The 15634-nt window shown below is 41.9% G+C and overlaps 1 protein-coding gene across 2 annotated transcripts in view; it reads left to right on the top strand.

Annotated features, from left to right (window-relative positions):
- Positions 1-15634, top strand: part of Mhcl (Myosin heavy chain-like) — a 402915-nt gene that overhangs the window by 8151 nt on the left and 379130 nt on the right. For both annotated transcript variants that reach the window (XM_045745416.2, XM_069325323.1), the window contains exon 2: positions 2473-3604. In XM_045745416.2, the coding sequence (XP_045601372.2) occupies positions 2498-3604 (1107 nt within the window). In that variant the 5' untranslated portion in view covers positions 2473-2497. The remainder of the gene's footprint in view (positions 1-2472; positions 3605-15634) is intronic.

Here is a 15634-nt window from a genome sequence, read left to right as displayed (position 1 = left end):
CAATTAAATGTTGTTGCCTTTTAACCATTTGGCTATGACATTCGACTTATAACAAACTTAAATTCTCTATTACTGCACGTTAAAAATACAGTACCTGTATGCACCACTACATACTGCTGCCTATTGCCAGCACTAACCCAAGTGTACGTGTCATACAATAATGTATTATGGTGCCAGTGTCTAGCCATATTTTTAATGACCCTTGTTACATATTTCTTGCCTTCTTTCTTGTATCATCCTACACTTTAAGACCCATATATCTGCCTGAAAATAAAAGATGATGAATGTATACAATAAAATGTATACAATAAAATTTGAGGCTCAATTATATATATATATATATATATATATATATATATATATATATATATATATATATATATATATATATATATATATATATATATATATATATATATATAATATATAAGTATATATATATATATATATAATATATAAGTATATATATATATATATATAATATATAAGTATATATATATATATATAATATATAAGTATATATATATATATACATACATACATACATACATACATACATACATACATACATACACACACACACACACACACACACACACACACACACACACACACACACACACACACACACACACACACACACGTACGTATGTATACACAAAAGCTCGTGGAAAACCAAATGTACTCGTTTTTATTCCAACCATTTCTCTTTTGAAACCTTTCATGTTTCAATATGTTATTGGATTACTGTATACTCAAAGAATTTCTGGTATTTTTTTGTGGATTCGTTCCATCCAGTGGTACCTGCGCTGTAATTTTTAAAGCTCCATTACCATTTTAGATATACAGTATCCTTAAAAAGTACAGCAATGCAGCTGTAATATAAAATTAGGAAATTTTTTCCACAAATAATAATTTATTTAGCATTTAGAAACCATTTTCAATATTTTTGTGTGATGGGGAACCACAGCCACTTTAATTTAGTTTAGGCCTGTTATTTAGTTAAGCCATAGTTTTTTCATGGAATAAAGGCACTGCCCGAAATGCTGTGTGTGTTAGTGGCTATGCAAGACTGTAAACATACCAATATTATATAATCTCACAAACTCATTGTACCTTGTGAATAAATTATTATTTTTATTATTATATGAAAAGAGCATAGCTGCTTCATTTTTAATATAGTATATAGGTATGGAAAAATAATTGTGCTGCAAAGCAACATCTCTCAGTAATTGCATGCACATGGTATTTCACTAAGTCAATTACACCAGCACAGAATAATAAAAAAAAAAATAAGTAAATACCCTGTAACAAAATTGTAAAACTAACATAAGGTTTGTACACCCCTGGGTGACTCTTTTTAATCATCTATTGTTTAATATTGAATTTGGGCTCACACTTTACTCAAGATCAGCCATCTTGCTCATTCACATAAATTACTCTAAGGAATACCAGATAAACTGCTATATATAGCTCAAAAATTAATATATTTGTGGACTAATATACAATTGACTCAGATTCCTGACACAGGAGACATTTAGGCACATATACTTTCACTGTATGCCTCTGGTCACCTAGCAGGAAATATGTACGTGGAAGTTAGGCATAGCTGGAGAGGGTTTCAGGCGTTCTTCTCCCCGAGTCCGGCCTGGGGCCAGGCTCGACTTGTGATAACTTGGTCCAACAGGATGTTGCTTGGAACGACCCGCATATCCACTTCAACCCAGTTGGTCCAGCATGTCTTCCAAAAACTTGTCTAAGTGTATCTTGAAGATATCCACCTCTGTTCCGGCAATATTTCTGATGCTTGCTGGGAGGGTATTGCTGTGGATCCCTGCTGTTCAGACAGTGCTCTCTGATTGTGCCTATGGCACCTCTACTCCTCACTGGTTCTGTTCTGCATTTCCTTGTTTGGGGGAAGTTCATTTGGCTGGTTGTGAGGCTTTGGTCTCTTATTGAACCCAGCTGTGGTTTGTTTTGATTTGCTGAATTTCTGGATGCCTTCCCCAGTGAGGCGGCAAAATGACACTGCTCCTTGCATCTCTGTAAAGGGGCCAGGTGCTGGCTCAGGTTCCCGGTAGGCCTAAGAACACAGCTGATGCGACCTGGTAGATTGGAACCATCTCAGTGTTTAGCTTCAGGGAGCCAGAGTTGGCTTCCCCAAGAAAATTACCGTCACCAGTCTCCGTCACCAGTCACAATCATACCTGACAATTGTCATAAATTTCATAGCTGTGTTTTTCCTATGAACAGGAATGGTGATGGCTTATTCAATAAATCTTTATGAATATTAAAACATTTTCATGGGCTTGAGTATGTGCGAACCATCTATGAATTCGTTCATTCTCTGTTCTAGTGGGGTCTCACTGTATATTCTTATGGTATATTTTAGTTATCATAGCTGTGAATTTAGATAAATATCTAATACTGGATGAAAAGATAGTGTTTAATGACTGATTTTGTTGTTTTCAGAGATCTGTACACAGTGACTGACAAGATGTTTGGATTTATGAAAAAAGATAAGGACAAAGAGGACGAAAAGAAGAAGAAAAAGGACAAAAAAGATAGGAAGGAATCCAAACGGTCAAAAGACAGAGCCACTCTTACTCTAGATGAGCTAAAGAGGTTGGATGAGGCACGGCGCAGTCTGATTGGCAAGGGTCGTAAAAAGAAAGATGACAAGTTGCCAAGTGGTATTACAGCTGATTATATGGAGCAGTTTAGATCAGGGCTGGGAAATGATCAATCAGAAGTAGATTTAACCTCGGCTGGTACTTTCCAAGAACTTCGGGAACGATATGAAGCTATGGCATCAGCATCCAGTCTTCACAGTGATTCTAGCAGTGATGGAATTTCACTACGATCAGGTATTGGCCTACCTCCTAGGCCTCCAAAACGTGGAATCTTAAAAGGAAAGTTAGACTTAGATAATGCAGAATACCAGGGTGTTAAAGGGGATATAGATGATGAATCGAACCTCTTAGAAAATACTATGCAAAATGAACTTATAATGTATGAAAATTTGCGTCAAGAACGAGTGCTGCTGGAAGCTCAGAGATTGTCTATTACATCCTTAACAAATTCACGACGGGTGTCCAATGGGTCTGGTCCTGTAAGTCCTCGCAGTCCTCCGCAGCAGTTAATGAGCCCTTTGCCACCGCCTCATCCAAAGGTAGTAGTGGAGCTAAGCCCCATAGATGGATTTGACCATCCTCCCAGTCTTCCGGCCTCCCCAACCAGTCCTACACCCGTGGGCGAGTGTGTTGGTCATCATCATACCAAAACATTCGCTGCTGACCTGAGACTCCCAGCTTTAGTGCCTGCTCAGCCACCAGCACCGCGAACCCTTACCATTGATCGTTCTCCAGCTGGTGACTTTGGATTTTCACTCAGGAGAGCGCAGGTGGTTGAACGTAGTCCTGACAACACAGAAACGCGTCGCACGATTGTTTTTGCTGAACCAGGAGCAGTAGGTCGTGCCAATGTAACTGGGCTGCTCCCCGGTGATAGACTACTGCAAGTGAATGGAATCAGTGTAGAAAACAAAATAAGGGATGAAATTATTGAACTCATAAAGGCATCACCCAATTGTGTTACCCTAGTGGTGAGTACAAACATTATTTTTTATGTGCATTCTTTTAATTTATTTAGTCAGGTGTGTGGGATTTTTTTTATTTGGGTTTTATCACTTGAAAATTCTGTTTTATTAATAGATTATCAGTTAGATATGATGTTGTATCATCAAGCATGGGTTTATGTAGTTTTTTGTTTCTTTAAGAGTTCTCCAACAAGGCAGAGTTGTTAACGTTTCTTGCATATGCCTGAAGGCTTTAGTGAATCAACCCATTCTTGGAACTGGAGACACGTGACTTCTACAGACTGAGTGAGATAGGATGGTGAATTTACCGTATTTGCTAAGATTTTTATGAGAAGCAAATGGGATTTTTGTTAGTTTCAAAAGCTCACTTAAGCTTCCCGTCCTCCCCCATACCCGCAAAAAAGTTTATCAATCGACCCTATATTTAGCATGTAATATCCGTATCTTACCTTGAAACGATGCATCAACTTCACACAAAATTGCTCCCAAAATGAGCTGTTTATATATGTGACTGGAACCATTTTTTTTTTTATTGACCTTAACTGGATTTGAACTTTAATGCATTGAACTGAAAGTCTCTACCCAGTGTATCCTGTGTTAAGATGATTTGTTAAGTTAAAATGCATTGAAATTGTAGTACTTTCGTGGAGTATATTTCCGGTAAAGGAAAACTTGTGGTGTGGGTAACAAATTAAAGATGAGGCTGTGGGAAAGACCAGGACTGTATTGTGGTGCTGAGAAATACCGTGACCTGATGTTTATTGTTGAGTGAGTGCCAGCATCTGCCCATGGAGGTTTCCCTGCCGGGTTCCTCTTGACCGCACTGACTCAACTTGGACGTAAATGGACGGATGCTCTTGGACGTCGGTTCGAATCCTCGTCACGGCCCTTGTGGTTCATTTGATGCATCACGCGATTGTGATTTCTGTGTGTAGTGTAGTGTCAACTTGGACGTCTTATTACATCATGAAGGGTGGTGTATTAAAGAATACATCAGATGGCAGTCTTCATTATTGCGAGGTGAAATGGTCTCTACACCCACAACTTACGAACAAGGGTACTGCTGACATGTAGTCCACGTCAGTCACCAACCATTAAGACCTTCGCAACAGTGGCCGGTATTGAACTGGCAGTTTAATTCAGAGTGAAATAGGGGCTTCAACAAATGTTCAGGAGTGTTAAATTACGCTGCTAAGGTCGTTACTATTACTGTCTTACATCAAAGGCTGTTGACTCGCCTGCCCGTGTTCTGCTAACTTTTGGTCATCACATGTCCTGCAGCGCCTCTGCCAATATTTTCCCGACACCCCCCATCCCCCTTTTTGTCGGTCTGTCTGTTAGCCTAATGCAACAGAATCGGGTGCTACTATACAGTATGTATACGGTCTACCGCATTGGTTATGGGTACTCTTGTTATATTCAATATCCACACAACATTCTTGTTTGTGATTAGCCATATATCAGTGGGATGGGCCTTTATTACGATAGCTGCTGCAGTGTCTTTTTTTATATTAAATGATGTGTCGATTCTACCCGTGTTGATACAAGCAACGGGTCCACTTAGCACTGAGTACTATACTTAAGTTACGAGGCTAGTAATTAACTCAATGAGAGGCTGTAAGGCTGGTTGTGCGTGTGTCGTGGAGAGACTAGTGCGACGGTTCCTAATTTGGGAGCTGGTGCCTTTGTAAGAGCTTGTACTTTCCTGTCAGTATTTGCTAATCAGTGTCTACAGAGGAGTGAGGTTTAGCTCTTTATACCCTGTCTACAAACCTTGTACCTGTTGCGTTATAATTGACATGTTCTGACGTTCGAGTTTATTTTCCCGAATCTGGTCTTAAAAGTTGTAGATTGAGAGTGCTTCCACAACTACTACTATTAGTGCATTACATTTGTTGACCACGTGTGCAGGGTACGAGCATTTCTTCGACTCATTTGCGTTTTCAGCTTCTATTTGTATCATCTTGCCTTACTTTCTCTCAATTTAAATATTACTGACCTTGTCCACCTGTCTGTTCCCTTCGGTATCTTGTATGTTGTGATCATTGTAGGGACACTTTACAAGATGAAGCTGTAGTCGAGAGAATTCTGACTCTACCTACCAGTCCAACTTCTTACTTTCATGTCTTCTGTAAATAAAAAATTACTTGCTTTAGTATTTTGTAAAGCAAGGTTGAAGATCTAGCACTCCTTACTGTAAGTAGCTAGTATTTACATATTCCAGACCTTATTCCCTTCTCAATTCCCTATTTCACTTGAATAATCGCAGGTTCAGTCAGTGATATTAATGCAGGAGAGGTGACAGAGGTGCAAGCTTCGGTGTTGTTGTTGTTTAAGATTCAACTACTGGGAACAAAAAGTTCCAAGTAGCACGGGCTATGGTGAGCTCATAGTGGACTTATCTGGCACAGGAGCGGGGCTGTAACTTGGGATTGAAGCTCCGGTGGTACCTGTTGGAATGATTACTAGGATTCATTTGCCCGCCGGCTGACGCGCCTAGATGGACAACTTTCTGTTTATACACACTGTAGTTTTCCAACTCTAGTATAGCCTAGTTTTTGCGCATTGTTCGTGCCAAGTGGAAGCTTGTCTCCATTGCTCGCTTTCAGATTTACAGTAATACTTTTCCTCCAGGGGCCAGCCGTCATCGGGCATTAATGCAACCATTTACGAAACTTTGTACATCAGTTCTTAATCATGGTGGGTTTGTTTAAATGTATTAAACAGTTTACGAGCTTGGAAACTTTACAACCCAAGGTTATCATTATTATTATTATAAATAATCGCGTAGTGCTTCGGAGAGTGTAAACTGCTTAAATAATTTACACAAAGCCGCTGTGATGGAGAAAAGATGTATTGGTTTCGTAATTGCTTGCATAAATGCTTGATGAATCCCGGCTGGGGGACTTGAACGCCAACTTCTTGATGGTGTGGGTGTGTGAAGATGGGAGGGGGGGGTTGGGGGGTTGGGGAGAGAGAGGGGAGGGGGGGAAGGGGGGGCGCTGAAAGGTGAGAGACCCGGGGCCGAGTCATTTTTACCTTGCTTGGTGGAACTAGTTTTTAGGGCGACAGTTATATTTTGGCATCAGTTTGACAGGAAGTTAAAGGTCCACCAACGTCACACTTCATGGGTATGCAAATTCTCCGCAAGGGGTAGTTAGGTGTGCAGTGAATGGATACCGTATAGTTTTTCATTGAATTATTATTATTTCAAAAATTTTCGGCGTTCGATATCTGAATATCTTCGTATAGGCATGACACTTTTAAGACATTATATATATATATGGTATTATAAAGACGAAGGCGATTATGCCGCCCTGTCACAGGTTTTAGAATATATTCAAAATTTGTTCGGGGAGCCCGTTAGTGGTTGCTGGAACAGTTGAGGCTTCTCACCAAAACCTCACATGAATGGCTTGACAAAAGGAACAACGCCGATATCCGTCTTCGTCTGGGTGGAAATGATAAAAACTATTGGGAACACTTCCATGAGGTATAATTAAATGCATGAATGGGATAGAGTGCCCTTAATTAGGGCAGGCTGTAGCCTCTGCCTCGGGGCTAGAAGCTGCCTGCCGTTGGTGGGGGTCTGTCGGGATTTCAACTTAGATAACTTAGAATATAACTTAGATAACTTAGAATATAACGGTGTGGTGTGTATAGAAGGGCAGTAATAAAAGTGTGTGCTGAGAGTGGGAAAGTTAGAAATGTGATATACGGGCTGGTAAAATGCTGGAATAACTTTGAGGTAAAAGTTATCTGTTAATTATCTTGAGGTTGTCAAGCCTATTGTGAGAATATTGCTCTTGAATCGTATTCACAAATACCATTCGTTCTCATCCCGAACAACAGATTAATAAAGGTTTCATACCATAGCTTTATTAAACTGCTTAACATTATTATTACCAAATGCACAAGGTCCTTGATGAGGGTTCGAACCTATGCATGAGATGTTCCCAGACGCGCTCTGCTCAACTGTACCACGACATGGTAAAATAATTGCAACCTGAGTGCTACTGCTCCCCCCTCCCACGAGGATCCGGAGGCTTCTACTGAAGGCTAACCGGGGTTTCACACAATTCCCCCCCCCCCCTACATGAACCCGGGCTCTGTCAACCAAATACCTCTACCTCTGACGTCTTGTACGCTATATACACACACACACCACGTTATTGTGATTCGTGTGTATTATTATTATTTTTATTATTATTATTATTATTATTATTATTATTATTATTATTATTATTATTATTATTATTATTATTATTATTATTATTATTATTATTATTATTATTATTACCCTCCGTTAACCACGTGCCGGAGATGGGGAGGCGTCAGCCTGGAGCAGATACTGGAATCGAATCAATTAAAATAATTAAAAACTATTCAGAAATGATTGTACATTTACAATTGAGTGAGTTTACGGAATATTGCAGTACATTAATTATGCGTAAGTGTCTACGAAGGAAACCCGAAACGAAAACTGCGAACTATTTCGTGTTTCATCATATTATCAAGGAATACAGACAGAAATGGGTGATATAATGCCAGAACATGAGACATGTTCTGGGATTATATAACCTCTACACCCGAGTGGATTATGATACATTAACACAATATCGCATAATGATAGTGACATGATTGAATGCAGATAAGCCATTCCCGATACTCATTAGTCACACGAAACGTCAATGCTGCTTTTTTTTATTAACCTAAACCACAGCATATTTTTACTGTGGTTACGATTGCGTTACTTATCATGCTACGCAGGATCACAGAGGCCCCCTTCCCCCCCCCCTCCTCCCTCTCCTACTCAACGCTCCAGCAGCAGCAGCAGAACTACATGACCTCCCGTGCTGGGGTGGAGGGCGAGCGTGTGCTACTACTCGAGACCAAGGCACACGCTGATTGGAACAGTATCATCCAATCAGGCCATTTGTTCGCCTTAAATCAAACCCGTATTCTGCTCAGTTGGAGATGTTTTAGAAGGACTTGCTTTGTACTATATAGAAAATCGACGAAGTTGTTCAGTCTTACGAAAACGCGTTGATTTTTGTCATTTGTACGGTGTTTCTTCCTATATACCGGGTGTATATTTTTTCTTAACATTTGTAATTTATTTTTCCTTTAGAATGTCGGAAATTGACCCAAAATTGGCCACAAAAACCTTTGTGTCCTCTGCGAAGGTCTCGTTCGTGCATCGTATACTAGTCCATGCTGACTTTATGGAAGATTAGCCTGTGCAACTCTACCTTGGTGGAAGATTAGGCTGTCGACTGTGGCCTGTGTATGGGATTAGTTTGTGACTCATATCATCAGCTGGTGGTTTAAAGTCCTTATCGAAGGCTCTGTTTACATGTAAAATGTGTGCACAGTTGCGTTTGTGGAGAATTACGCATCTCTCTCTCTCTCTTTGTCTCTCTTTCTCTGCCCTCTCTCTCTCTGCCCTCTCTCTCTCTACCCTCTCTCTCTCTCTACCCTCTCTCTCTCTCTACCCCCTCTCTCTCTCTACCCTCTCTCTCTCTCTACCCTCTCTCTACCCTCTCTCTACCCTCTCTCTACCCTCTCTCTCTCTACCCTCTCTCTCTCTACCCTCTCTCTACCCTCTCCCTCTCTCTACCCTCTCTCTCCACCCTCTCCCCACCTTCCGTCTTTCCCTCCCTCCCTAGATCGGGGACAGAGGGCCAGGCTTACCCTGGGTGAAATTTCACACCCTGAGACAAGTTTGGGAGTTTCGGTGTAGATCGTCATGGAGATATGACCTCAGTTTTTGCACGTCAGTCATGGATACAATAAAAATATCGTGATTCACATGCTCCCTCCCCACTGTGTTGATCCCTCCAGCGTGTCGTACATTTTGTTAATAAGAATACACAACAACAACTAGAAGGTTATCTTGAGGCTATCTTGAGATGATTTCGGGGCTTTAGTGTCCCCGCGGCCCGGTCCTCGACCAGGCCTCCACCCCCAGGAAGCAGCCCGTGACAGCTGACTAACACCCAGGTACCTATTTTACTGCTAGGTAACAGGGGCATAGGGTGAAAGAAACTCTGGGATCGAACCCAGGACCACAGGATCACCAGCCCAGTGTGCTGTCCGCTCGGCCGACCGGCTCCCAACGGCTTAATGTGGTGAAAATTAATGGGAATAATTAATGTACATCTTTTATGCACAGGGCCCACAGCAATGGTTTGGTTTGTCTATTCTTAAGGAGTAAAAAAGTGCCTTTAAGTGTTTATAAGGGAAATATGTGCATGTAGTCCTGTCTCCCTCGTAGTACTGAATCACTGTTAAACAGTTGGGGCTCTTACGACAAGCTGCTGAAGATCAAAGCCGCCTTATTTCCCGGGGATTATAGATGACTCATTAGGACGCCTAAGATGTTCATATAAACCTGCAGATTTTTTTTTTTTTTTTTTTTTTTTTTTTTTTTTTTTTTGCTGCGTGATTGAGACATAAGAGGGGGGGGGGGTGGGGGTAGAAATAACCTAAGCTACTCTATCCCTTTGAGATGTATTTCTTTCTTATCTCAATAAACATACTTGAACTTGAGGGTGTCACATTTGTCGGAGGACAGGAAGCCTGTGTATATATATGTATTCTTTAGCCTTGTGTCTGTCAACCTCTTACCCTTCCCCCCCCCCCCTCTCCCTTTAGGTCGAACTATACCGAATCTTCCCCAGGATGTAACTCCTCAATAGTTTCCTAACTCCCGGCTACCTATTTACTGCTTGGTGAACAGAGGCATGAGGTGAAAGGAACGTGCTGCTCAACCATTTTTGTATTGTCTGGGAATCGAATCTGGGATCCATGATTGTGAATCGAGAATGACACCAAGTGTGGTAGGAGACCCTCTCGTGTCCCTGGCTTGTCTGTATGGTACATGCTCACCTAGTTGTGCTTACAGGGGGTTGAGCTTCGGCTCCTTGGTCCCGCCTCTCAACCCGGTGTACAGATTCCCGAGCCTGTTAGGCTCTTATCATATCTACACTTGAAACTGTGTATGGAGTCAGCCTCCACCACATCACTGCCTAATGCATTCCATCTATTAACCTGTTGATCGACTTGAGAATGGTCCAGGACGGACCGAAACGTCGTCGTCCCTTCACCTTCTAGTGTGTGGTCTGGTCACCATACTTTAGCCACGTTATTGTGACTCGTCGCCTGCATCTATTAACCTCTCTGACACTAAACCAAGTTCTTTCTAATAAGAAAATGTGCGTGCGTTCGGACGCACGCAGGCGTGAGGGTGGCGTGTATGGCGGTGGCTGCAGGCAGACACGGGCCAGAAAAACGTGGCGGTAAAGGAGTGTGGGGAGGGGGGGGGGGGGGCACGGGCGGGGCACGTGGCTCTATTGTGCTGGTCACGGAGGTTGGTGGCGGTGATGCTGGTGGCACCCCCCCCCCCCCCCCCCCCCCCGGTGTGTGTGTGTGTGTGTGTCTGTGTCTGTGTCTGTGTCTGTGTCTGTGTCTGTCTGTCTCTGTCTGTTTATATATAACTAAAACTATGGTTCATAAGGGATGTGAAATGACGTACCTGGTGAAACTGCAAGCATGAGCTGTAATCCTTCCTCAGCTAAGTTGAAACCTACTCCTAAAAGTCCATTTATTTCACGAGCCTCTTATATGCATCAGTAGGAATAGCCTTTATCAACTTCATTAGGTAACAATCATATAAGGAATAGGATGAGTCTGTAGCCAACCGTGTGCCAGAGTCTTCATGTGATCAGTTGACCTGATCTCCCGTGTATCAGCCTCTTGAGTGAAGAAGTTCCAGATGCGAGTCAGCCTAGTGTATAGTGTTCTTTCTATGCATAAATAATTTATAACCTCTTTTGTGACTGCGAACTGTTCCCACTATTTAACAATTTATTCACATTTTTATTCACCTAGGCCATATGTATTCGTAATGCTCGATATAATGTTTTTATATTGATTTATAGACTTGGAGGGCATACGGGGAAAGTGTTCTGTGGGTTGATCTACTGCCCGGCCCGAGGCCAGGCTCGACTTGTGATAACTTGGTCCAACAGGCTGTTGTTGCTTGGAACAGTCATAGACTGTACACTCGTTGTTGTTGTTTTTAGATTTAGCAACTTAGAATGAAATGTCCACGTAGCGCGGGCTATAGTGAGCCCGTAACAACGAATAGATTGATAAGTTACCCAAGAGGTGGCACGGACATGAATAACCCGTAAAACAACATATAATCTTATCGTTTTATGCGAACAAGCCTGAACGGTCTCCAGGCATATATGCAACTGAAAACTAACGCCCCAGAAGTGACTCGAACCCATACTGCCAGAAGCACTCTGCAACTGATGTACAGGATCCCTTAACCACTCGACCATCACGACCGGACAAAAGAGGATGGTAGCCGTTTTAACGTTTTATATTATAGCGAGGCTGTGGTGTGTGTGTGGCGTCGTTTATACGAGCTTCTTGGCTTTGATTCGCCACTATATCAGAGTCATGACCTACCCTCCCCCTGCTTGATGGGGTTCTAGGAGTTCTTCTACTCCCCAAGCCCTGCCTGAGGGCTTGACTTGGGGGGGACATACTGTCCCCACTGTCACGGATTTTACGACCCCTTGCCTTGGACGTGTGTTTTTGGGGAAGTTATTGCAGCGTTTGAGTTTTATGGAGGTGTTTTGTATGCTGTGCTTGCAGTCTTTGTGCTGTGCCGTTTGTTACTGTACTCGGCGGCTATTGGGGTGGGGGCTATTAAGTCTTAAAAAGACATTTTGGAGCGATGTGGTGGGATTCAACTCGCTACTTTGGTACCTGACGCACGCGTTACCTAATAGACCACGATGAGCTTCAAAAATAACCCAAGCCGAAGTTCTTCTGAACGCTGTTGTGCTTTCATGCTACTGTTAGCCCTATTTTTATTGATAATCATTATAGATATTTAAGCTTACTATAGATACTGTTTGTCATTGTAGCCACGTTGTAATCAAGTACATTGTAGATCATTATAGATATTTATTCCCTGTAGGTAATAATTCATTCCTTTTGGCATACTACCTTTTCACTGGCGGTGCTGTGCTCACCTAGTTGTGCTTGCGGGGGGTTGAGCTTTGGCTCTTTGGTCCCGCCTCTCAACTGTCAATCAACTGCTGTCGTATGTGTTGTGTGATGATTCCTGTGTGTGACTTGTGAAGTGTCTCTCCTGGTCAGAGAATAGGAGACAGACTAAGTGTGTTCCATCCTCTAGGTAATTGGCCATACGGTCCTGTCGACCCACAGAACACTCCATTTATGGATAAACAAATTTATTTGATGCGTTTGACACTTGGCCATTACGAATATTATTATTATTATTATTATTATTATTATTATTATTATTATTTTTATTATTATTATTATTTTTATTATTATTATTATTTTTATTATTATTATTTTTATTATTATTATTGATCTTACTGTACGGAGCGATGAGCATGGGCAAAGAAGTGAATGTTTTAGCAGGATAAGATTATTTATATTAGAAAAGTTCAAATATCGCATCCATTCATTGCCACATTCACATGATATAGCAGAGGAGATCGCTGGCGATCAAACGATTTCAAATCTTGTGATACAATTATGATAACTATTTTTGTTTTTGTATTCATAATTTTTTAAAAGATGTACTTCCTTTATGTTCAGGCTTATGATCTGTGACTTAAATTTTAAATTTTGCCCCGAGGGGCGAGTTTATTGGGCAGCGCCACTCATCTTGTGAGTGGACACACCGCCATAGCAGCATGTACAACACTCCCCAATAGGAAGAAAGCCTATGACTTGTATGGTGTTTACGTGGTAGTGTGACTAATCTTGAAATGGCCTGAGACGGTGTGAGGGGGGGGGGGATCTTCAAATGACAGTAGACAGTACTATACATGTTCTTGGAGGCATTATCACGTTCTCTCCAGTGTTTGTGGTGGTGGTGGTGGAAGTCGAGTGGTGGGAGCGACAGGAGTGGGCATCTGTATCTGACAAGGCGAATCTTATCTCAGTAATGTGGTGGGGCAATCTTCACGTGGTGGTTACTACATCCTCACCGCTGAATTAGGAGGACTTACACGGAGTGTAAGCTGAACGCTGTAAGGTGAACTTGACTTTGTAGGCAAATTAATTACTTTATGTTTGGGCGGGGGTGCGATGTACACTCGGATTGTGTACGAGTGTACACAATCCGATGAATGGATTGTTTGAAACGTAGATGAGGTATATATATATATATATATATATGCGGAAAATCCACAGAGAAATGGGAAAGAGAGATGAACGTTTCGGCCGATCTGGGCCTTTGACAAAGGCCCATTAAATCCAAATGAAATAATTCGAAATCTAATGAAAATTCAATTTATCAATGAAACCGGAAACATTGAAATGTAATCGAAAAACATATTTAGTATAGCGTAAGTTGCTCTTACGTGCAACAGATGGCGCAGTTTTTTTTAAATCGTATTTTTATCTAACAGGTGTGGCATTTATACTTATGAAATGAACAGAATGGTAAACAACACAGCTCAATTCCAACACAATGTCACGCAAAATAATTCAATAAAAATTATAATAAATCAAAATCTGTGAAAATTAAATTTATCAATGCAATCGGAAACATTGAAATGGAATTCGTAACATATTTAGTATTGCGTGTGTGTTGCTATTACGTGCAACGTGTTTTTTTTTAACGTTTTTATCTGTCACATGTGTGGCATCTATATATTGGGTATATAAAAACGCGCACATATTCGAATGGAATGTTGTGTCAGAATTTCAATGCAATCGGTGAAGAACTTTCGGAGATTTACGATTTTGAACAAATGAACAGTTCCATTTTTATTTATATAGATAATGTGTGGGTGTACCGGGGGGGGGCGGGAGGGGGGTATGAGGGAGAGTCCGGGGCTGCGGGTTCGATCCCACTGTACAGCCTCGTCTCATAATTTTCACAGATTATGAGGTCAAATTTGTCTAGGAGAACGAGGATGCTGTGCCTATACTACCAGTTTCCTTTTATACATCTCTCTTGATTATTGGACAAAATTAAACAAAAAAAAATGTCCTTGTGTGTGAACCTGTGGACATTTACGGCAGAGATAATAAAGACATTGGCGAAACCCCCGTTCAAGTACGTTTATGGAGACAATATATCTTGAGGTTATCTTGAGATGATTTCGGGGCTTTTTAGTGTCCCCGCGGCCCGGTCCTCGACCAGGCCTCCACCCCCAGGAAGCAGCCCGTGACAGCTGACTAACACCCAGGTACCTATTTTACTGCTAGGTAACAATGAAATACATATCAAACAGATAGAGAGTAGCTTACGTTATTTCTATCCCCGAACCCCCTCAATACCTCCCGCCCCCCCACCCTGTTCGCGAATAATAGCCCGAGTGAGGTGAGTGAGGAGCGGTACGCGTGCCAAGCGTGAGGTAATGTTTGGGTGTTCATTCAGGCGAGGTGGTGGAAGCTGGTGGCAAGATGCGCGCGTCCTCACCTGTTTGGTGGTGTCACGTTTAGCTCACACACACACACACACACACACACACGCACGCACGCACGCACGCACGCACGCACGCACGCACGCACGCACGCACGCACGCGCGCGCGCACACACACACACACACACACACACACACACACACACACACACACACACACACACACACACACACACACACACACACACACACACACACACTCACTCACTCACACTCACTCACACTCACTCTTAATTTTCCCAGAATGCTTTTAGTATTGTTTTGTTGTCGCTGCTGCTGCATCCCCCAGTCTGCATGGTAATGAAATAATGGTTGTATGAAGGTCGTGTGTGTGTGTGTACTCACCTAATTGTGTTTGCGGGGGTTGAGCTCTGGCTCTTTGGTCCCGCCTCTCAACCGTCAATCAATTGGTGTACAGATTCCTGAGCCTACTGGGCTCTGTCATATCTACATTTGAAACTGTGTATGGAGTCAGCCTCCACCACATCACTGCCTAATGCATTCCATTTACTAACTACTCTGACACTGAAAAAGTTCTTTCTAA

The sequence above is a fragment of the Procambarus clarkii genome, chromosome 16 (assembly GCF_040958095.1).
Source record: "Procambarus clarkii isolate CNS0578487 chromosome 16, FALCON_Pclarkii_2.0, whole genome shotgun sequence".
NCBI classification, from domain to species: Eukaryota; Metazoa; Arthropoda; class Malacostraca; order Decapoda; family Cambaridae; genus Procambarus; species Procambarus clarkii.
Note: the sequence above shows the minus strand (reverse complement) of the source record. Positions and strands in the feature narration are given on the sequence as shown.